The 22,553-nt window shown below is 42.6% G+C and overlaps 6 protein-coding genes across 6 annotated transcripts; 2 read left to right on the top strand and 4 right to left on the bottom strand.

The window, feature by feature from the left end:
* The first annotated feature begins 776 nt into the window (after positions 1-776).
* BCR41DRAFT_344500 (major facilitator superfamily domain-containing protein) lies at positions 777-3,304 on the top strand. Its single transcript, XM_022022525.1, has 6 exons — positions 777-2,126; positions 2,235-2,329; positions 2,410-2,522; positions 2,613-2,678; positions 2,787-2,881; positions 2,999-3,304. Exons 1-6 carry the CDS (start codon positions 1,085-1,087, stop codon positions 3,157-3,159), a joined length of 1,572 nt encoding a protein of 523 aa, XP_021886746.1. The 5' UTR covers positions 777-1,084; the 3' UTR covers positions 3,160-3,304.
* A 1,402-nt stretch (positions 3,305-4,706) lies between these two features.
* BCR41DRAFT_344498 (hypothetical protein) lies at positions 4,707-6,209 on the top strand (the record flags this gene model as incomplete). Its single annotated transcript, XM_022022524.1, has 1 exon — positions 4,707-6,209. Exon 1 carries the CDS (start codon positions 4,712-4,714, stop codon positions 6,206-6,208), a length of 1,497 nt encoding a protein of 498 aa, XP_021886745.1. The 5' UTR covers positions 4,707-4,711.
* A 5,072-nt stretch (positions 6,210-11,281) lies between these two features.
* BCR41DRAFT_418142 (hypothetical protein) lies at positions 11,282-14,112 on the bottom strand. Its single transcript, XM_022029589.1, has 2 exons — positions 13,298-14,112; positions 11,282-12,895 (listed from the first exon to the last, which is right to left on the bottom strand). Exons 1-2 carry the CDS (start codon positions 13,982-13,984, stop codon positions 11,327-11,329), a joined length of 2,256 nt encoding a protein of 751 aa, XP_021886744.1. The 5' UTR covers positions 13,985-14,112; the 3' UTR covers positions 11,282-11,326.
* Positions 14,113-14,713: 601 nt separating this feature from the next.
* Positions 14,714-16,050, bottom strand: BCR41DRAFT_297847 (DTW domain-domain-containing protein; the record flags this gene model as incomplete). Its single annotated transcript, XM_022020463.1, has 4 exons — positions 14,714-14,998; positions 15,197-15,318; positions 15,470-15,593; positions 15,676-16,050. 4 exons carry the CDS (start codon positions 16,048-16,050, stop codon positions 14,714-14,716), a joined length of 906 nt encoding a protein of 301 aa, XP_021886743.1.
* Positions 16,051-17,993: 1,943 nt separating this feature from the next.
* On the bottom strand, positions 17,994-19,505 carry BCR41DRAFT_298378 (hypothetical protein; the record flags this gene model as incomplete). The annotated part of the gene is made up of 4 exons (XM_022020491.1): positions 17,994-18,382; positions 18,521-18,690; positions 18,884-18,999; positions 19,305-19,505. Coding segments are annotated over 4 exons (876 nt in total), but the record flags the coding sequence as incomplete, so codon positions are not given.
* A 1,433-nt stretch (positions 19,506-20,938) lies between these two features.
* BCR41DRAFT_344494 (hypothetical protein) lies at positions 20,939-21,850 on the bottom strand. The gene is made up of 3 exons (XM_022022523.1): positions 21,794-21,850; positions 21,344-21,465; positions 20,939-21,159 (listed from the first exon to the last, which is right to left on the bottom strand). Exons 1-3 carry the CDS (start codon positions 21,819-21,821, stop codon positions 20,998-21,000), a joined length of 312 nt encoding a protein of 103 aa, XP_021886741.1. The 5' UTR covers positions 21,822-21,850; the 3' UTR covers positions 20,939-20,997.
* Between the last annotated feature and the right edge of the window lie 703 nt (positions 21,851-22,553).

The following is a 22,553-nucleotide window of genomic DNA, read 5'->3' as shown; positions in this document are numbered from 1 at the left end:
TATTGAAAGGATCTTTATTGGGCTTAGTGCCTTGGAAAATCTATCTCCCAAACAACCACCAGATTTATCCATTTGTGTACGCCCAAAACATGCATGCTGTAAGGAGGGAAGCTAAAGGGTAGGCGCACATCCCCAAGTGTCAAGATTGTCAAAATGAAAAAATATGGTATAGTCCGTTTCATTTGGTCGCGATCCCTTATATTTTTTGAATACTCTCAAGTATATTGGCAGCCAATTACCTCGCTTGTTCCAAGTTCGTCAGGCAGTGAGATGCCACTAAGGCCAATTAAATTATCGTTTTTAGATTAAAGATATATGGGATCGCGACCAAATGAAATGGGTGATATGTATGATTTTTAAGCACTTCCCTCTTTTGTCCTCCCTTTTTGTTCAAACGTTTATGACTTTGAGATGGAATCAAAGCTCAGCTTCACACAGAGAGGAGAAAAGTTCATTGGACCAAGCAACCTTAATCCTTAATCCATTCTTGCTCATACTCAGTATGGTCTATATTACCGCTTCGACAATACGGCTGTTCTCCGCTTGGTTTTTCTTTGTAAACATTGTCCTGATTTGGATACGATCCAAAAGTCCGCCGCCCTCTCTTTCTTTCCTACCTACTTTCGATTGCTCATCGAATGCATACCTTCAATTTACACCAATCCCTCTGAGCATTACTTCAACCTGAGCACACCAGACAAGTATTGGGCGAAAAACCCTATTACTTTAAAGAAAAAAGTACAAATAGAGCCATGTTTTCCTCTTCCCTTTCGATCCTTTTTCTGTTTTTCTTTCTATTTTCTATCATTTAGACCAGCATTTCATTCCTTTTTACATCATCATTCATATATATTACTATACTCTTAATCCATTTGCATTGTCTGTATCCACTGCTATTCTCAGCATTTTTTCCTCAACACGTACACCATATAATACAGCATTTACACGTTTTTTTGTCTTTATATTCCTTGCTTAAAATTTTCGCTCTGCCTTCAATACTGTAATTCTACCACTCCAAATATAATTCCTTTGTTTATTTTATCCTTGATATAAGTATTTGCATATTTAAGGAAAATAAAAATAAATGTCGCCGACAGAAGACTCGATCGATCAGCATCACCTAGATGCTTCCAATAATTACACTACAACTCCAGCAACGGAGCTCCCCTCCACACTAGCCATGACCTTTGAGAATCCTTCCTCTGCAAGTCTTGCCGTATCTTCCGGCATCACTCACACGGAGCCTTATCCTCAACACGATCTTGAACGCCAGTACTCGCATCATTCTCATCATTCAAAGCGATCACATTTCTCTAATCGTTCAAGGCCCAAGGTCCCCTCCGTGATCTCTGAGAAGCTTGAGCCCAAAGATGAAGGGGACCAGGCATCGACTGATATTGAAGATGGCGATGATGTTAATCAAATGCCCGATCCAGCCATGGAGGGCAAATTGCTCGACTATCCCGAGGGTGGCTTTGGATGGTTAGTTGTGCTTGCATCTTTTGTAGTCAATTTTTGGGCGTTCGCACCTAATATCACGTTTGGTGTCTACCAAGCCCATTTCTTGAAGGAAAACACTTTCCCAGGAGCCGTTGCAACTCAAATCTCATGGGTCGGTAGTATCGGTACCGCAGCCATGTTCTTACCAGGGCCCTTCGTAGCGCCTATGACTCGGCGTATTGGCCTTCGAGCGGTTGTAGCTGTCGGAATTGCGATTGCATCCTTAGGCTTCATTTTGGCCAGTTTTGCTACCCAGCTCTGGCATTTATATTTGACACAAGGCCTCATGTTTGGTGTAGGTGGAGGACTGGTATTCTTCTCTTCTATTTCAGTCACGGCACAATATTTTGAGAGACGACGTGGATTGGCCAACGGCATTGCAGTTGCTGGATCGGGTATTGGAGGATTGGCTTTAGCACCGCTTACAAGGGTTCTAATCGCGAGTGTAGGGATCCAATGGTGTCAACGGATTATTGGATTTGCAGTGTTGGGCTTCATGGCTGCCATTTTTGTATTCATTCGACCCAGAGTCAAGACGGTAAAGAAGGGTCCCATCTTTGATCTGTCGCTATTCAAAGCTCCTGGATTCACCATGTTACTCCTAACTGCATTCGTTGTTACTTTCGGTAAGTGGTATAACTTCACACTGTTAAAGCTGAGAAATACAGTAAAAGAGCGATTTTTTTTTCTTCATACACTTATGGTATTTCTACAATAACAATTCTCACTATTAGGCTACATGGTTCCCATCTTCTTGATTCCAACCTACTGTCAAACCGAACTCAATCAACCACCAGCTACTGGGGCCAATTTGATCAGCATGTTTTCGGTAAGATAAACAACGCTTAAACTTTTTTTTTTTTTCTACATTCATCATAGTCTAATAGCTATCTTTTGATAATTTTAAAGGGTATTAATGCCGCGTCAAGAATTATTTTGGGTGTTGCTGCTGACAAACTCGGACGAACCAATACATTATTTACATGCTGTTTCATGGCAGGACTCTCATGTCTCGCTATCTGGTACGTCCCTTCAGTATCTTCCAGTCCATAGCATTGTTGATCTTTCGACAAATAATTTCTTAACATCATTTTTTTTGTCGACAATTTTAGGAGCGTGGCTTCGAATCTTCAAATTTTGACTGGATTCATGGTTGCATATGGTCTCTTCGGTGGAGGGTAAGTAAAACATCTACAGCATGGGAAATGGAAACTACAATAGATTCTAGGGGCTGATACTTAGATTTTTTTTTTTTTTTTTTTTTTTTTTTTTTTTGGTGACATTAGATTTATCAGCATCTTCCCTGTTGTTGTTGCACAAGTTGTAGGTGTCGAGCGTTTATCATCTGCGCTCGGAATTCTTTACTTTGGAAACGTTGTTGGTAAGTGTACTTTTTCATTTAAGCAGTCTAAGAGAATAATCTACACTTGAATGAGCCGTGGTTATAACCATGATACTTATTTCTCGCTTTATTTTATTTTTTTAATCATCTCCTTAGGTAACTTGCTCGGTGCCCCAATTGCTACTGCCATTATGCGCGCTCAAGGCGGCAAGTACCTTGGAGCGATCATGTGGGCAGGAATTACGCCTGTCGTTGCTGCATTCTTTGTGCTCTTCATTCGCTTCCGTATTAATAAGAAGTTCTTCGCCATTGCTTAAAGCAAGAAGCCATAAAAAGTTAGACTCCTTTCATCATTTATCACTTTATACATTTTCCTCATTTTCCTGCATACTATGTAAAATATTAAAAAATGGTAGATTGCATTGTTCACAATAGTAATAAAAATTACAAATTACTCCGTCCCCAATGAACACATCACCTCATTAACATGATTTTTTTTTTAAAAAAATAAAAATAAAGAAAAAAAAAAGACCTCTTTGAACGGAAGAAAGATAGTACACATAAGATTTAAAGAAAGAGTTATGTGAATTATTATTATTTTTTTATAGAGGGAAGGACAAAGAAGATGGAATGTGTGAAAGGTTTTAGAAAAGTCCTTGGTTGAATACGTCGCAAAGTTGATAATAGTAAAGGAAAGCTGTTTCCCGAGGCGTCAGGCATGATTGAAGCAGGAGTCGCTCAGTGTGGCGAAGAAGCATTTCAGGCACAGAGTGGCAAGACAGAGTTTTTTTTTCTTTGCAATTATCCCGAATTCTGAAACAGGGCAGGGGAAATTTATTACATCGATTGCCAATTCGTTTGTTTAAATGCACAGGACAGACCTTATTTCAAAGTCTGTGATCTCTTCAGGGATCTCAATGCATGACACACATACCAGACACAACGTAGCAGCTTCTTTTTATTGTAGTTGAAATTTGGCCTACAAACCATCATAAACATCCGGTTCTTCTAATTCTTCTTTTCTTTCTGCTCTCCTTTCTTTCATCCTTCTTGTCCTTAGCTGGTCACCTAAACTCGCACTCAGTTCCTCACGCAGCGGACACACCCTCCCGCTTTCTCTTTTCCATCACTGACTTCTCTTCTTCCTCCATACCCTCTCACATCTCCGCAAGTCCTCCCACATCCTTCTCACACCCTTCTATATTCTCTCGCACCTTCTCTTACATCTTACGTCCACCACGCATTCATTCGTGCAAACATTCAAATAGCCCCGCATTCATGCCTTCGCGCACTCACCCATTCAACCCTCTTGATTAGCATTTGCGTTTCCTCTACATCAGCTTAACGCCCCACTGTACATTCCACATGCTCGTCCCTTCCTCTTGCCATACCCCTTCTATTCCCTTCTTGCTGATTCTCTTGCTCGCTCTCACATCCATCCTTCCAGATATCACCCATGCCCAAAAGTTCCAACCCGTCTCCACTGGTGGGCCTTCTAATTCGTTTATCGAAAACAAAGCCTTATATATTTCTGGCGGCTTTATCGATACAGCTGATGTACCACAAACATTTCTAATTGACTTGTCAGTCTCATGGAGCACATCCAATCCATCTTTCAAGAAGTTGCCAGATGCACCTGCTCGACTCTCCCACTTACCCAGTGCTTTCTCATCAGATCTTCAAAGCTGGTTCGTTATGGGACCAACAGTTGGGTATGTCTACACTCTTAGAACCGCCAGTTGGACCTTATGGAAACCAGTGGAGAATAATCTGATGATGTTCAATGTTCCTGCAGCAGCAACAGATCCAGACTCAGGGGTGGTATACATCCCCAATGGCCAGTATGATGTTGCGACCGGTAGGACCTCAATGCTTGGTGTTCATTTGGCAGCCAAGACGGCTGACTTGATCATGATGGAGCCAAGATTAGTAGACACGACTGACTACATGCTTGCGTGGACCCCAGCTCTAAAGGCTATGTTGTTGATCGGAGGGACCACAGGCGTAACAGGAAAGCTCGATTATCTGAACTTTTATTCCTTTAGTACTACAAGTGGCTGGGAGGATCTTACTCCCTTAGCTAAGGGTACCATCCCTCCACCACGGATAGGAGGCTGTCTCGTCCCAGCCTACAACGGCGCAAAGATGATCCTTTTTGGAGGATTTGCCAAAGGCAAGGCTTCAACCATGAGGGACATCTACATTTTGGATGTCACGACAATGGAGTGGACCAAGGGTCCCGATGTCGCTGCTGGCAGCGAGCGTGGACAGCCTGCGTGTGCATTCTCAAACGATCAGTTCATCGCCTGGGGGGGTATGAACTCCAACTCAGCGCATCCAGTCAATAACACAATTGTATATAACATCAAGACCAATACTTGGAGTACATCCTTCGTATCTCAATCTCAGTTGGTACCAACAGCTTCGACAAAAACTCCCAGACAGCCATCTAGGCCCACTTCATCCCAATCGCATGCTCCTTCCAACCCTCTTGCCTCCGATCCAGCGAGCTTAACAGAGAGTGAAAAAAGTCCTCACCTCGGCGCCATTCTTGGTGGTGTGTTTGGTGCGCTCTGCCTCATCGCTTTGGTTGCAAGCGCAGTAATATATAGTGCTAGACGTAGACGGCAAGACTCCCGCTCCGACAAGCCCATTCGCATCTCCAGTCTCACGCCTAGCAATGAGGACAATGGTGATAGCAACAATAACAATAACAACGGTCCGATGCCAACGTATAGGATAGAAATGGCTTCTGCGAGTATGTCTACTCTGAATGCGCATGGTGCCTTACCTCGGCCTTACAGCCCTGCTTGCCCTCGATCCGTCTCCTTTGAGTCTGCCACGCCTACAGAGTCGCCATTGCCACCACTGCCATCGCAGCAACATTCACAGAATATGACCTACCTCACCCCCAATACCTTGGCTGCATCTTCTCCTGCTCTTCCATCCTATAGAGCCGCGCCTCCATCCTACAGAACTTCTCCTGCTAATTCTCCGTCGTCTTCTCCGTCGTCTTCTCCGTCATCTTCACCCTCCCTCTCTCCATTGAATACGTTTGCAGCAGTGCAGCAAGATGTAATTCCACAACAGCAGCAGCAGCAAAATGTTGTTGCCGCTCCGTTTGCGTTTGCCATGGCTGCTACGGCCCAGTCGGATCGCACTAGCTGCGACAGCAAGAAGGGAGCGGAGAGTGACTCAGAGATATCAAATCTCGACTCCAGTAGTGTCATTTTCAGCGACAATATTATGCAAGCATACCATGTGCCCCGACCTTATTCATTTCATCCCCGTGCAAGCATCGTTCGAGCCAGTGTACAAAGCTTCCAAGCACCTTCTGTCAGAAGATCCACAATCTCTTCCATGTAGTCAGATACTATTTATTGTAAATAATAAATTTAATATGCATTTAGACGAACATGAATTACTCCATTTCCTTTGCCTTTTACAAAAAGTAATTCATCCACTCGACATTCCCTTAGCATAAATAACCTCATATCTTGCTCAAACAGGCTCCTTTCGTCGCTTATGTGTGTCTAAGACCTTTACGCTGCCTCCGTTGTATTTAGACCTCAGAACCTGGGTGCTCGTATCTTTACTTGAATGATGGGCAGTTAGTGGTTATACTGAGACATGATTCGAAATAAAAAACTATGTGTTGATCACAAATGTGGAGCAAGAGTTGCTTGGAACTAGATATCGCGATCATGGTCGAGCAAATTGGGCTGTGCATACTTCGCCTGACTGAATCGGATCGCCCAAATGACAATAAAGCACGCTGATGGTCAAAGATTTCAGTTGCAGTATTTTTAATCACATCCCGACAGAAAGACACATCTTTTCAATTCCTTTCATTCCATTCCTTGACATGCAATTGTATCCATTCGGCATCCCTCGGGTGCTTGACAGCATAGTCTCTTATCTGGACCGAGTTGACCTCGTGTCCTGTGTGCATGTTTCCAAGGCTTCCATGCCATATTTATCGAGTATATCTGGAGAGCTGTCAACATCAGATCTCTGGGTTACATGCTTCTCCCAGACAATCAGGCACTTGAGAAGCATAAGCATTACGTTGAGGAACTTTCGTTTCAAGGCATTGTCTAAAAGATATTTTGTTCTTACGTGGATTTATCCAGCTCCGAAAGCTGAAAACCATGCCTACGATATTACAACACTTTGAGGATGTTCAGCATGGCTTTTCCGAGTTGATAATTACCCACAGTTCCTCGCTTCAAGAGTGTCATATCAATTTTGGCTTTGATCCTTCGCGTCCAAAAGCCAGAAATTTCTATAACGCGATACTTCAATGTTCACATCTGAAGAAACTCAGAATTTGCCGTTTTACTGTCCGCCAAGGAAATTGGCCTGTTTCTCCGAGTATGCAACCAACTTGATTTAAGTGATGTGGTCATTCCTCAATGGCCTGTCGCAAGCCTGATTGGAGGTCTTGAAATAAACACCGATACTTCTGGTGATCCATTGACTCCCAGCCCCAGTTCCAGTCCACCTTCTGCTATCACTTTGACAAGCCTTCATGAATTGAATCTCAAGGATGTTGAAATATCTGGTACTTTCCCATATTCTGCGGCCCACAGTTTGGCGATATTGGTTCGAAGCCGTCCAAAGTTGAGATCCTTCACGTTTTTTGGTTCAAGTATCAAGATCAACAGCCTTGGACAGGATGGCGCTACTATTTTCTGCAAGACGTTAACACAATATCCTTGGTTATTGTCACATGTGGAATCATTATATACTCCTCTTCTCTTTTGTAAGGACAAGATCTTCGCGACTCTTTTGAGAAAGATGAATCAGCTTCGAGAGCTATATGCGATGGGTAATAAGTTTGGAACTCTCTGTCTCATCGAATTAATCAAACCCAGAGGACCATTAGGCGGAGGAATTAGGCTCTGTGATACGCTTGAGAGGTTGAGCATAAATACATTCACGTCTAAATCTGATGGATCAATCCAGCTAATCTTGTCTAGCTGTGGACATCTCACTATGCTGGAATCAGGCGGAATTACGGCGACAGAGATTGTTGAAGGGCTGGAATGGGTCTGTTCCGAACTAAGAGATCCGGCCGTCTATCGCGCAGCTGATGATATTGACATGGAGAGTGAGGAGGGTATGGCGAAGCGAAGCAGCGCACCGTGTTTGACCGTCTAGGCAAACTGACGAAACTCCAGAGCCTTAACTTGACTGGAGCGGTAAAGCTAGATGGTAATATTAAAACATTAAACCTGACATTAAAGTCAGGTCTGAATATGCTGGCTGACTTAAAGGATCTGAGAAACTTGGGATTTAATAATGAGCATCGTCAGCAAATAGGGGTGGAAGAAGCGAAGTGGATCACCGAGAACTGGCCACACCTACTGAGGGTAAACGGCTGCGTAAATGTGGATCCAGCTATCGCTGTGTTGATTGACAATATTTTTACTCGCAATGACATAACTCTTATACAATGAACATGGCTTTCATTAAATATATTTCTAAAGCTATATGAATATAACGCATCGAGCGCGCCATTTTCGAGGCACAGCATATATGGGCAGAGCATGCAGTTATTATTCAGCTCGCGTCTTTTTCTTTTTTCTTTTTTAAATAAAATCGCTTTTTGGCGACATAGCTCGGAGATTCATGCAAGCTATTGAGTAAGGGGCATTGGTTTTTAACTAAAGAGTGTAGGAGGCAAGGAGGTATGTGAGGAAAAGGATGAGGGGTCCACAGACCGTACCCAAGGAAGATTTGGTCATTTTTTGTCAATAAGAGAATTGTACATATGATTCTAGCTCATGTCGCATCTGATGATGTGTATTCCATAGGAGCTACTCGGACTGACGACGCGTCTGGCGCGCGCTTTGAGCACAGAAATAGGGTAAAGACTTCTCCAAAAACCATTCCACATCATCTTGACTGTCATGAACAGCATTATACAACCCCTGGATATTGCAGAAATCATCGCGCTTGTTGGCGACTACTTGGATAAAAAAGATCTCCTGCAGTGTATCCTTGTTTCCAAAGCTTTTTACAAAACGCTCATCAGGCCACATGGGGAAAGATCACTGTTGCTGGATGATTTCCCCCTTCTGTCGGCGAAGCATTGCAGAAGAATAAATGTATTTTGAATAATTTACATTAGGATGCTAGTACCTGTTATTACAGGGATGCGAAACATCTACAGTCACGCGAAATAAATTATTGAGATAATAAAATTCAAAATGGTCTACGCGATAAAAAGCAATTGTCTTCAATATCTCCCTTTCCCATTATCCATATATTAACAATTTGAAATAACCATCATGCCAAAAAAACCTGGATATCGAGGCTAAAAGCATCATCATCGAAATGCATCTCGCAGGCCTGAAAGGCGTGGATATCGCATTGAAACGCGGCGTGAATCTATCAACAGTTTATCACATTATCAAGGTATATCATGAAAGAGGAACCAGTGCTCGCGCCCAAACCCCAGGACGTCCAAAACTACTGAGTGCTCGCGACATCAGAAGCATTGTGCGCAATAGTAAGAGAGAAAGGAGGGTTACTCTTCAGGAGATCACCAACTTATTGCCCAAAAAAGTGAGTAAGAGGACAGTTGAAAAGGAGCTGCATTTCTTAGGCATTTTCAGCCGGGTTGCTGTCCCTAAACCATTCTTAAGCGCAGAGCACATAGAGAGGCGGCTGAAGTTTGTCAAAAAATATAAAAAATGGTCTATAGAAGATTGGAGTCGGGTAGTTTGGTCTGACGAGTCATCCTTTGAAGTTGGTGCGCACTTTCGTAAAATAAGAGTTTGGCGCACAGCACAGGAAAAGTACGACTACGGTTGCGTTGCGCCTACTTTCAAGAGTGGTAGGACATCCCTAATGGCCTGGGGAGCGATTACAGCGACCAGAAGGTCCCGGTTGGTTATATTTCAACGAGGGCGTAGGGATGGACCATCTTTCGTGGAAGATGTGTATAAATGTGAGCTAGCCAGGTTTATGGCTGAGGTGGAGGATGGTATTCTCATGGAAGATAATGCACCAGTCCATACATGCAAAGTTGCAAGGGAATGGCACGAAAATAACAACATCTCAAGGATTCCAGACTGGCCTGCATGCTCTCCAGATTTAAACTCCATTGAGCACGTGTGGTCACTTCTCGCGGTTGCACTTGATAGACGCACCAAAGGGCCAAGAGATCTCGCTAGCCTCGGAGCGGCTCTGGTTGAGGAGTGGGACAAGTTGCCACAAGCGGAGCTGGCTATCCTTGTTAACTCCATGCCAGAAAGGTTGATAGAGGTGAAGGGGGCCAAAGGAAGGTACACTGGTTATTGAACCCGCGTAGTACTTCTCTTAGTCAATTAATATACCCCAAGAACTTCAGTAAATAACCACAATAGCCTTTTCGATAAAATTACGAACTTTCATGTTGATTGATAAAGTCTTTGTGTATGCTGCATATGAGCTGTTTGCCCAGATTATTCAAAAAATGTAAATAAATATTCTTAATTTCAATAATTTATTTCGGGTGACTGTACAGTACATGCCTTCAAGACGAATGATATTGTGCAAGTAATCTTATCTAGTTGACCATGCCTGAAGCAACTGATAGGACCTGAAATCACGATGACAGGAATTGTCGGTGGTGCAGAATGGGTCAGCACCAAATTGGCTGACCTGGACATCTATCTCAAGGCTGATGCCGATCAAGGGGCCACAGAAGGCATGGAGAAACAGCGCATTGTGTTCAGACAGCTAGCCAATTTGATCCAACTACGCTCTCTTAGCCTGGCAACATGGCATAGCTCAAATGAAGCAACACGCACTGGACTTACAGCGAAGGGTTGGCCTAGATGAACTAGCTAGCCTGAAGGACCTGGAGAAGTTAGTGTTCACGCGCGATAAGCATCAGCATATACAACCAGAGGATACGACATGGACCATAAACAATTGGCCAAATATAAGAGAATTGAAAGGTCGCCTGAACATCAACCTAAACGCGTACTTTGATGGCTGAGATACTTCATTCACACGAATCCTTGTCGGTCGTGCCAGATTTAGCGATGCAGCCGCTTACAACCAAACAAAATTGTTTCAAGTTGCATCCTCTATAGTAACATTTGTGTAAAGAAATCAATGATCTATCAAGGTTGCTTATGATTAAAAGCATTGACGATAATGAGATCTTTGTTCAGCTTTCCACTTAAGGATGGGTATTCGACCACTCAACTACTACCTATGAAGCATTTTTAAAGGCAGTATGCGGAGAGCCTGAAATAAGGCGTTCTGGACTCCCTTTTTATTTAGGAGACTTTACTTTTACATGGATGCCATCGTCTCCGATTTCTCCAAACAGGGTACTTATTTATGCTTAAAAGTCAGTTTAGCAAATCTGAATTTCGAGCAACTTCAAATATCGCCATGAATAGCATTAGAAAAAACAATCATTAAATAGTTTATTTAGTCATCTAAAGTACAATGGTAGTCGTTTAGCCATGTCAGTGCTATCTACCGAGCGCCATGGTGTTGTACTGCTGCACACTTCTTGGTCTCGACTCGATCACAGATTTCCTGTGCTATGATCGCAATTCGTTCTTCATTCTCGAGTCGATTTTCGACCGAAAGTCGTTCCATATCTTCCTTGACACAGCGGACCATCTCTCCGAGCTCCTTTCCAGAAATCTGCTTATCTCCTGTTAAACTCTTGATGATGTTGGCAACACTGACTTCGGCTTTAGGAATATGTTGATCAGATGCCTTCGGCGTCTTCATCCCGAGCAGCTTCTTCTCACCAATCGTACCCACAAACACCAATCGGTAAGGATAGCGTGTTGATCCATTATCTGAAAGCGATGCATTCTCCAAAGGCTCCCACTCTATGATCCTTCCAGAGTCAACCGCACGTGTCCCATTGAGTCGGTCGTAGGCCATGGTGATGTGTGGTGTAGATTCATGTACTGAAACAAGATGACCAAGGTGCTTTAGGTCAACTTGCGGGTATAGCTCGTCTCCTGCTGATTCATATGATGCATATGCTGTGCGCAATGCATCGAGACTCGAGTAAATTTGTCCATTTGGCGCTATAATCTGGAGTTGACGTGTGTCCACATTGCTTTCCTCATCGGTATTAAACTCTTTTACTTTTAAAGCCCATACTCGTCCTTCAAACTCACCGAGCGCCTCTACCTCCACCAATACAGTCGCATTCAGTCCACCAACTGACTCCAGGTGCTCTTTACTAGCAGATCCGAGACATAAGGTGACATGTAAATCATCAGGTACAACCCACTTGCTTAAATCCTGTCCTCGAAGCATACTTGGCCGCTTAATCCATTGAGGACACTCTATTACCGCTGTTGATGGATATCCATTAGAGTATTCTTGAATACCGAGCATCTGTTTCATGATACTTTGTACAGTAGCTGAAAACATGATGCCTGTGTACCTTACAATATCGGTGAGCTCAATCTTGCGTCTAATTTGTGGAACATATGTCTCATATGGATCCCAGATGTTCAGGCCCTCCAATTCAGGCCTCGTCTTGGGAATAGCACCAACGCCCGGGACTAGGAATGGTCCTCCAGATACTTCAATGTCAACTTGCTGATTGTTAGCCTCAACCATAGCCAGTACTAAATCGATCTCACGCTGCGGATCCATGAACAACAGAGGTTCCTGCACGACTGTGATGTCAAAGTTATCCAAGAGCTTTTTTTCTAGCCATTCTTGCCCAACTTGACGAAACTTTGCGACCTGACAAGGACGATCGTCCCAGAGGAACATAGATCGAATGCTGGGGTATTCGAATAATAGGTTATACAGAAACTCATGTTTTGTGTTAAACGTATGGACTTTGAGGTATCGTTCCACGGATTGAGGACCCCCATTGGTAGGTACAGATGCGAGTTTGCTCTCTATTCGTGCGACAGTCGTAGGCTTAATTGCGATAAGATCAAAATCCAGTCCCTTACGCCCAACCATTTCAACGAGCTTCTCTCCAAATGTGGGTCCATTTCTTCCAGTCAGGAGAACCGTCAAACATCCTGGATCTTCCGATGACTTGCGAACTTCCCTGACCTACAAGAAAAAATATGTAATAGGGGAAAATTAAAGGGTCAGTGTCTGCATCCCGATAGTGTTGTCATTCCAAGATCGCGTTGATGCACAGCACAGACACAGATGAGCCCAAAAATAAATAAAAAATAGAAAAAAAAACATTCATCTTGTATGCACTCCTTATGAGTTGCGTATGTTTTACTTCATCTCTTTAAATGTATCCATAATCACCACAAAATATGTATCAAAAACATTTGGACTGAATTAAAGATGACGGCGCCTAAAAGGAGGGATGCCAATTTCCGCCAAAGTACTTCATGTCTTCATTTTGAACCTGAATTTTCGTCTTGAGACGCATCATTTTTCTGTCATATGAAATCATCGAAAATGAATAAAGGGGGGGAAAGTAGGAAAAACACTTACAATTTCTTCATTCCACCATCCTTCCCAGCAAGTTGCCTCCACCTCCGGTCCAAGCTCCAGTGTGCCTGGATTGTGCCACCACCCTGTACCACAGTAGTTCCAAGAAGTCAAGATCCCTAGAAACGATGGATCCCAGAGTGCAGGATTCGGCAGTGGAGACCGAAACAATGTATGATCAAAATCGAAAACTTTGACGGTATGGAGCTTTGAAGTGTAGTCTTGGTCAGAAAGTCGCTCGGATGCATAAACTACTGCAGGATGGGTCGCTAATGAAAAAGATAAACTTTCTGCTGCTATAATAGAGATAGAGGAAGACTCCTTTCCATTGTATTTTGGTAGTTGTGATGGAGATTCTACTGATGGTTCGATTTTAGTTGCATGCTCATCTTCTGAAAAAGATGTAGATGTTGATGTGGATATGGTTGTAGCTGCGGAGAGAGCAGGGGATTGAGAGGGGGTATCTAAACAGGGTGTTGACGGTGGAAACATCGGCGTGCGTGGAGGGGACATTGAGAGTGAGGGTGAGTGAGACAGTAGAGGTACGTCCTCGGACGTAAATCCGGGGTGGTCTATAGAGTGGTGACAACCAGTTGGCGTAGAATCGAAACTTGCTGGTACAGTAAGTAAGCTGGCGTCAATAGCAATGTCAGCAGAGTGACCATGACCGTTGTTAAGAATTGTAGGCATTGTTGTAGTGTTGAGTGCAATGCAATGACAATGACAATGCAATGCGAGGAATTGGCGAGGCGAAGAATGTGCAAGGTGAAGTTGTAATCAACTAAGAATCCAAACAGAAGGAACAATGGTAAAGAAAGTTTTTTTTTTTTTTTTTTTTTTCAAGGAGAAGACAGTAAAAAAATCAAACTAGTTTAAATCAGTCAAGCCCGCAATTTATCAGAGTCTATTTCAATCCGAGTGTATGATGACCCTCCATCTGGCAATTAAATTTAACTTTTTTTCTTTTTTATTACATCAAGCACGTGTCATAAAAACAAGATCAATATCCGATCCGGCAACTTGTACATAATCCCAAATCACCACTGGTTCAACTCTTTAGTTTCTAGCTATTTGACGGATATGCCAAACTTGGCCAGCAAGCACCAAAAATGCATTTGGAGCTCTCGTAAAGGGCTGTGGTTTTTTTTTTTTTTTTTTTTTTTTTTTTTTTAATTTACATTAACAATTACATTTACAAAAAAAAGGGAGCGATTTTTTCACAAGCTAAATAAACCCTTTTAAACACTCTTTTGTCTAATTAGCCCAAACGCTCTAAACTCTTCGGAAGGGCACAAAATGGAGACTATCTCACACTTTCATTTCCGAAACATTATTTTTTTATATACGCACTCCCACTCGAGCCTTTAATGTAATTTATGCAGCCCTTGCAGGTGATTTCTTTATTGCATTGTTTGATTCTCATTCAGTAGATAGCGTTGCAACTGAAGCTGTTGCTGGGATCTCTGTTGATCCACCTTTCTCTTCACTATCCTCTCTATGACTATTAGTGTTATTACTAGTCTCGCTTCTTTCTTTATCTCCATTTTCTTTGACTTCTTCATTATACCGAATATACCCTGCTTTATGCTTCATGGTAAATTCACGGCCATCAGTTCGTTCCCGATATGTCCTCTGAATTAACTCGTAAAAGTACTTATAAAACCACAACATATCATCAAATTGATTCGTATACGGACCCAATTTCTTAGACTCAATCCATTCCTTGTGTGGAGTAATGGTTTTGTCTGCGACAGCATCCTGATCTAAAGAAACTGAAGTCCACGAATCTTGTGGAGTAGATACTGCTGAATCAGTGCTTGAAGACTCATCTATCACTTTCGTTGTTCCTGACGCTAATGAAGCTTGATTTGATGATCCTGATGACATGATGGGTTCAGGTACATCTGAGAGATAAGTCTCATGGTATTCCCGCAAAAAGTAATAGATCGCCTCAATCGTTGCTAAATGGTCATCTGCTTTCCTCTGATGCCTCCAGAACAACGTTTCGTGTGGTGCAATAGTCACTACATCAAATTCAAATCGTATTTGACAAAAGAGAGAAGATGGGAAGCATGTGATCATTTCTGTGAGTCGTATCCTGATATTGTAGAACGTACGGTGGCCTCATGAAAGCTTATAACAAACATTCAAACATTGCATGATGACATCATTTACCTCGCTTCATCCGTAATAACGGGCTATTGCTCTTAGACATTTTGTTTGCCTGGTCCCAAGTTCCATCAATCACTACTAGTTTGTCGAACGAAGCAGGATCAATCTCGGACAGACGCTTGGCATCCTGAAATGGATCAGAAAAAAAAAGAGGGCTATATTAGCATATAAAAAAAAGGTGAGAGAGAAAAAAAGAGAGAGATACTTACCGGGCTTGGGAATAGTAGCAACAGTCGATCTACGTCCTCATATTTTGGCATACTTTTCCACCCATACACCTCAACATCCTGTGGTGCTAATATTTTGGCATGTAACGCTGTAGATTTCCCATCTCTTTCCTGCTCATGTTTGATTACATCAATCTTAATAGGGAGCTTCAACTGCGGAACAGACCCCTTGGGACAGTTCACTAGGTTGAGACACTTGTTGCAAAAGTAGCGAACATTCTTGTTGCATGTTGGGCAATGCTTTTTTTCAATAGTATCGAGTACATCAGTCGACGAGATGTCAAACTGAGAAAATGGTGAAGTATATTTTTTATGGTTCGTTCTGGTCGTTGTCCCCTTTGAATTACATTCATTCATGTCTTTGATGTTTGCCTGGGAAGCCATGTTTCCATTGCTTTGGTATAACTATAGAGAATATGAGGTTAAAGTACTTTCATTTGTCAAAGCATTGTTTTGATCAAGAGCCAGTCACATGTCACTTTTTAGTGGCAAAGCTATCTGGAAATATATTTGGACATTCAAAACCTCTCCAACTCCACTGCAAATGTTGTAACATTCATTACTTCTCCCGCAACTCTCGTAGCCCCTCCCCCGGTGCTCATGGCTGCTGTATCTGCGGCACGGTACCCACCACCATTTGCATTAGAGTGCTGCCCTAATCCTGCTGCTGCAAAAACACCAGCCCCGCCTCCTACTCCATTGGCAATACCTCCTTGCCCTGCTACTTGGCTCCCAAATGATCGGAAGGTGTCCAGTAACCGCCTACGAGTTCCTTCATTGTTACTGTTGCTACCACTGTGTCTATCCCTATTTTGGCGGTACACAACCCTGCGAAGCTGCCCCTGTGAATCGACTTGGATTTCAACTGGTATAATCGGAGGCGGTAGTGAAGGGCGAGATCGGGCTGCCGTTTGACGAAATATAGATGAAGAGCCTAGAGTTGGCCGCATATGCCTCTGCCTTTGTGAATGAAGGATCGAGCTATTAGGTCGGTTTATCTGGTGAAAATCGGCGATTGAGCTGCTCGCTGGCATGTTATCATGAGGTAATATAAAAGTATGGTTCCCCGCTTCTGCACCTTCCTGCTGCTGCTGTTGCTGCTCAAACAGATGCACAATGGAAATGCCTGCAGTATCCGCGGCCTCCTGTACAGCCTCGATCATGTAGCCATCCAATTCACCTGGAACAATCGGCCTTAACCCCACAATATCCCCATTTGCCTCCACATGAAAATCAGCAGTCTCAAACAGTTCTGTCAGCTCCACTCCAAAGCTTTCTCGATGTTGTTGTCGGATGCATTGAAGTGAACACATCCGATAACGGACTGGGGTAATCATTCTGGAACTACCCACAATAGCAGGCTCGAGAAAATCAATCCATCCAGAGGTACACATCCGGCGAGAACAGTAGTCGCATAGAGTCATCGGCCTCGATAATCGATCGATCAAAGCAATAGGTAAAGGCGATGTTTCCTGGTCGAGGAGGCGGTCCATCTTGATGGGGCGTGCCTTCCTTCTTGAGGTGATCTTGGGGACCCCAGCGTTGACAGTCGAATGAAATGTAAGAATGGAGCTACTACGGCCGGGTATAGACATCTGCATCTGCATAGAAAGCTGCTGCTGTATTGTAGAAGGGGGCGGTGTACCTTGATCTACCTGCCGTGCTCTTTCCTGTTGGCTTCTAGAAGACCTCCAGAATAAGGAAGATGATCGAAGGACCCGAGGTGAGGATTTAAGCCGCTTCATTTTGCCAGAGCTACTCTCTGAAAAAGCATGCCCAGCCACTTGGTAATTATGTTCAGGGATCGAGGTGGAGGCAGGAGGATGAGAAGAAAGCATAAAAGACGAGGGGAAAGACGAATCCGAAGACGTTGAAGATGACGATGTAGATGATGAAGAAGTTGAGGACGGTGATTCAGTTGAGCGCGATGACGGAATTGTAGAGGTGCGTGCTGGTTTGGGCTGTGGTTGCGGATGAACAACGGAGCAGGTCCGGCTGAAGAAGTTATAGCGACTTTTTTGAGGCGTTGTAGAATGTAACATAGAGGTGGCTGTCGGCATTGTCGATGACCTTGTCATGCCTAGGTCCGCTATAAGGGGTATCAATTGCACAATCCCCGTCCCTGAGCCATCCCCAAGATCCTGAGACCCCTGTGGGGCGGAGGTCGAAGGCGAATGAACAAGGCTCGGGGGTAAGACATATTCTCTTTGTGGATGGCATAGCTCCAGGACCGCTCTTGAAGCTAGCTCGAGCAATGAAGGTGGCTGCTGACTGAAATAAGAGATCCCATACTTGACTGTTAGTGGGTTTTCTTCTAGGAGTAGACTGTGAATTCCCTGCATATCCTTGTATATACTTGGCAAGCACTCAATATTGTTTCTTCGGCAATCCAGTTTGTATAGCGAATTGAGTTTGGCCAAAGCAGCCGGTAGTGTTCGCAGTCTGTTTTGTACAATACCCATCTTGACGAGCGATTGCATGCTCTGCATTGACTCAGGTAAAGTCTCCAGCTTGTTGTCATTCAAGTTTAACCACTCGAGTAGCTGGAGCTGCCCTATGGTAGTAGGGATTTCTATAATCTTATTGATAGCCAAATTTAGACGGCGCAGGGACTTCATGCATCCAAGTTGGTCAGGCAAAGTCCTTAGATCATTGGTGTGTAAATCCAGATTCAAAAGATTCTCCCAAGCTTCACATAACTCGGCAGGCAAGTTTTGGATATTGTTAACGCTCAAGAGCAAGTGCTGCAAGTCTCTACAGTCTATCATCTCAATGGGCAAATGTTGAATTCGATTGTAAGATAGATTCAAGGACACTAACTGTGTACACCGACCGATTTTGGGGGAAATTACTGTAATTCGGTTCTTCTGTAGCAGTAGAATGTTGAGAGACTGCATGTTGAATATACATTCCGGGATAGTGCTAAACCGGTTCCGTTGAAGATCCAGTGAAGTCAACTTTTGCAGCTTAGAGAATGAGTCCGGGAGACTTGTAAGTCTAAAGGGCAAAATAGTATCGATAGGATAGTAAACATTAAATGCATCCACAAGTATGCGTATACAAGTTAACACGCACAATATAATAAACTTGATACATTATTTCTCATTTGCAAAAGAAAAAAAAATAAAATAAAATAAAATAAAATAAAATAAAGCGATTGAATACTCTTCCAAGCTTTCTCTATCCTTACGTGTTGCTGGCGAGAGAGAGCCATGTGAGGTGACTGAATGTAGCGATAGGTTCGGGCGGTTCTTGGATCCGATTATTTGCAAGAGACAATTTTTGAAGTAACCTCAGACAGGCTAACTAGATGATAGAACAATCCCACCACAACAGACAACGTCAGTTTTTTTTTGTCTGTCTTTAATCTCTATCCGTATGTCTGTCAATCCATAGCTATCACTCCAGTCAATGACTCTCCATGCAACTTGGTGATCCCAGCAAATTGGTTGATGCTCACACAGACGTATGTATCTGATTGACAGGGAGATTTTAAAAACAAAGTCGCGCAAATACTGCATGAACGCGTCATCCGTGCGCTGTACACGTTACATTCAGATTGTGATTGACAGCCCAACGATCCTAATCCCGACTACTCTATTTTATTTTACCTCCGGTGGCACAGACGTCAGTAAGTTGTCTCTTAAACTCAATTCCACTAAATTGGTCAAGATTTTAATCTCTTGTGGGATCTCTGCTATATTGTTTCGACGAAGCAGCAGCTTCGTGACATGTTTATGATGTTTATAGATGTCATCTGGAAGATGATGTAGATCCCGATCGCATAATATGATTGAATAAACGTTTCCCATGGTGTGCTTTTTTCTGTTTCTCGTTTATATAGTTGTCAAGTATGTATGTAAAATAGTTAAAGACATGAGGTTAGTGATAACGATAATGATGGCGATTGGAACGATCGAGTTGGAGCGAGATAAAGGACTGGAGATAGATAAAAATGTATATATAATTAGTAAACTAGCGTTGCAAGTGAGGTCAGATATATTAATGTGATGCCGAGAAGAAATTATCGAGAAAAGAGAGAAAAGGAAGAGAAGGAGAAGAAGGGAACAAGAGGGAGAAAAAAAGATATAAACTAGAGAATAGTCGTAGATAGGGCCTTCAGAAATAGAAAAGTAAAAAAAAAAGACAGTTAAAGAGAATGCAAGCAAAAAGGAAGAGGAGAAGCAGAGAGACAGAGGGGGAGAGCTGAGTAGATGGTAGGTTGGATACAAAGGAAGAGCATGAGCAGGGATCAAGATCAGGCTGTAAGGTTAGTACTTTTGGAGACTGATAGATCAGGCATTAGTAAAAAAAAAAAAAAAAAAAAAAAAAGGTGTAGGTAGAGTCATAACAATGCAAGGTGATGATCTAGCCTGAATAGTGAGTACTTCATTAGGTTCGAGGAAAACTGGAATGTTTGTAAGATAGTTATGGGTGAATATACTAAAAGAACAAATAATCGTATTCTTTGGCCACTATTCAGATTGTAAGCGCGTCTGCGAAGTAACAGTATGAGAAAAGGCGAACACTTTAGAGATTACTCTGCCACTAATGTTGTTAATCATTGCTCTTTTTGATTTTGCTTCAAGATCTTTCCTCCACGCCATGGTTTGAAAGAAATTTAATCCATATTCGGCAGTCAACAAAATGGGGCTGGGGATTGGGAATGTTGTTACTTGCGTCTTTTCTAATCCACAAAATAAAAAATAAAATAAAGAATGAAGGTCTGAAGGTCAAGTCGTAATAACCTTTGTCCTCTTATCAACTCTGGTTAGAAATGATAACAAAATGCTCATTTGAAAGCTCATTAGCTTTCTACGACAAATTTCCTATCTGGAAATGCTCCTCTTTTTTTCCTTCTTTTTTCTTCATCTGATTGCGATTCCTTTTGCATAATGCTGAAATAGGCGACAAACAGAAGTGATTTACCACCCCTTCAGTTTTTGTATCCCATTTATCACCGCGGGTTACCTTTTTTTTGCCTGCATGTGGACGGTTGCAAACGGCTTTTCTGTTTTAAAATGTTATTAATCTCAAATTCGTTCACCGTGGAATAAATAAATCAGTTGTTTTCTATATCCTAATAGTTCTTATTAGAATACCTTTGAAAATGGCATTATCAAATGAATAGTGCTAATGCCATCATCCTTGTAGCTAAGCTTTGTTTACTTTTTTGATCATAGCTATAATCATTAGCAATGGTGCCTGAAGAAAAAAAAAATACGAAATATATATAGAAAACTAATCTGTTCATATATTCCACTGCTATTCATCTTTAATTAGCTCAATCTTCTATTTTCTGTCCTATGCTGAGGCATTCTCCTTAGCCTTTTCTTCCACAACGTTCAGCCGTGGTACATTACTGGCGGTGGCGGAATCGGCCTTCTTCTTCGAAGCAGCAGCTTCCTTGGCGCGCTTCTCTTTCTGCTTGTAATACTCATTCTGAACAGTCCTTGTGCGGAGGATCTATACATCACATGCCACATAACACACCCGCATAAAAAAGCAAAAGGCGTCAATACTAACAGCAAATGAAATTATTCCATCAACGTCACATATTAAAACATGGAGCCATTGATGACTTCAGAATCCAGTGTTCTCTTTCTTTTTTTTTATCCTGTCGTTGCCAAGTCTCTTTTCGATCCCTTACCTCCTTGCTGTGGTGAAGACATTCAAGGTAGTCGTCGCGCTGGAGAACACACTCCTCGGGTTTGTCAGCCAGAGCGTAGCATTTGTGGAACTCTTGCCAGAAAGGATAGCATCTGCTGCGTCCTGTTTATCATAGATTCAACAAACGAAGTCGGCAGAGTGGTGTGGGTGTCCAAAAATCAAGGTCGAGTGGAAAGAATAATGATAATAATGATCGCAGGGGATGAACAGTCGTTCAAGGCAAAAACATGTTACAACAGGTCCAGTTAGAGTCAATAAGTTTATTATAAATCCGGTAACGTCGGAATTTCGGATGTTTTGAGATGAATGAAAAAAGATAGTTGAGGCACAATTGTTAGTTGGACCAGTTTCTCCATTGCATTTGTGTACTTCCATGCTCTCCATTGAATACGATCGTTTTTGTTTATTTTTTTCTTTGCAACTGTCTTACCACCGCTGTAACCGTATCCAGAGGCCATTTTGATGTCAGGGTGGTGATGTGATTTGTCGGAAAGTGAGAATGATTCTTTACAAATAAATACAAATCAGATCACGAGAGTACAGCACAATCTTGGCTCTATTACGTCACTGGAAACAATAGGAGTCGCACAATCTTGGCCCAAAAAACAAAGAGGTTGGCTGATTTATTGCTCTTTCTGTCTTTTCGCACAGTTTATTCAGCCTTGAACACCCATTGTATCGATTACATTACTCAGATCTGCTACTGAGTCTTGCATATTCTTTAATGTGCACCTTCTTTTTTGCCTATTATATGCTATATGTCCCAGCTTCTTCCACAGGCCCATAAATTCTTCTTCACACTCTTCGAACCCTTGGGCAGTGGCCTCTTCCTTCTCTCTCTTCTTTTCTTTCTTCTCCTTAGCTCTCATCACATTCAGCTTGCGTAGTAAAGCTAGCGAGATAAAGCTTTCAAGAGGGGACCCAAAGTCGAACTCTACGTGTTTGACCTGATGTTCAATACGTGAAGGGACAGCGGTATATTGAACATCGAAGCCGCCGTAGGTCCTTGACACCAAATACATGTTCTTGCAAAGAGTTGGGGCATGAACATAACTGAAGAAGGCCCCTCTCCACGTCCGCGGCAGCGGAATATTCTACTCCAGAATCTGCGGACAGCTTTACCACGAACTGTAAGGATTGAAAGAATGATCAGAACCCATCCAAATATAATCCAACGCGTGTGCCTTCAA

Source organism: Lobosporangium transversale (assembly GCF_002105155.1).
Source record: "Lobosporangium transversale strain NRRL 3116 chromosome Unknown BCR41scaffold_1, whole genome shotgun sequence".
NCBI lineage: Eukaryota > Fungi > Mortierellomycota > Mortierellomycetes > Mortierellales > Mortierellaceae > Lobosporangium > Lobosporangium transversale.
Note: the sequence above shows the minus strand (reverse complement) of the source record. Positions and strands in the feature narration are given on the sequence as shown.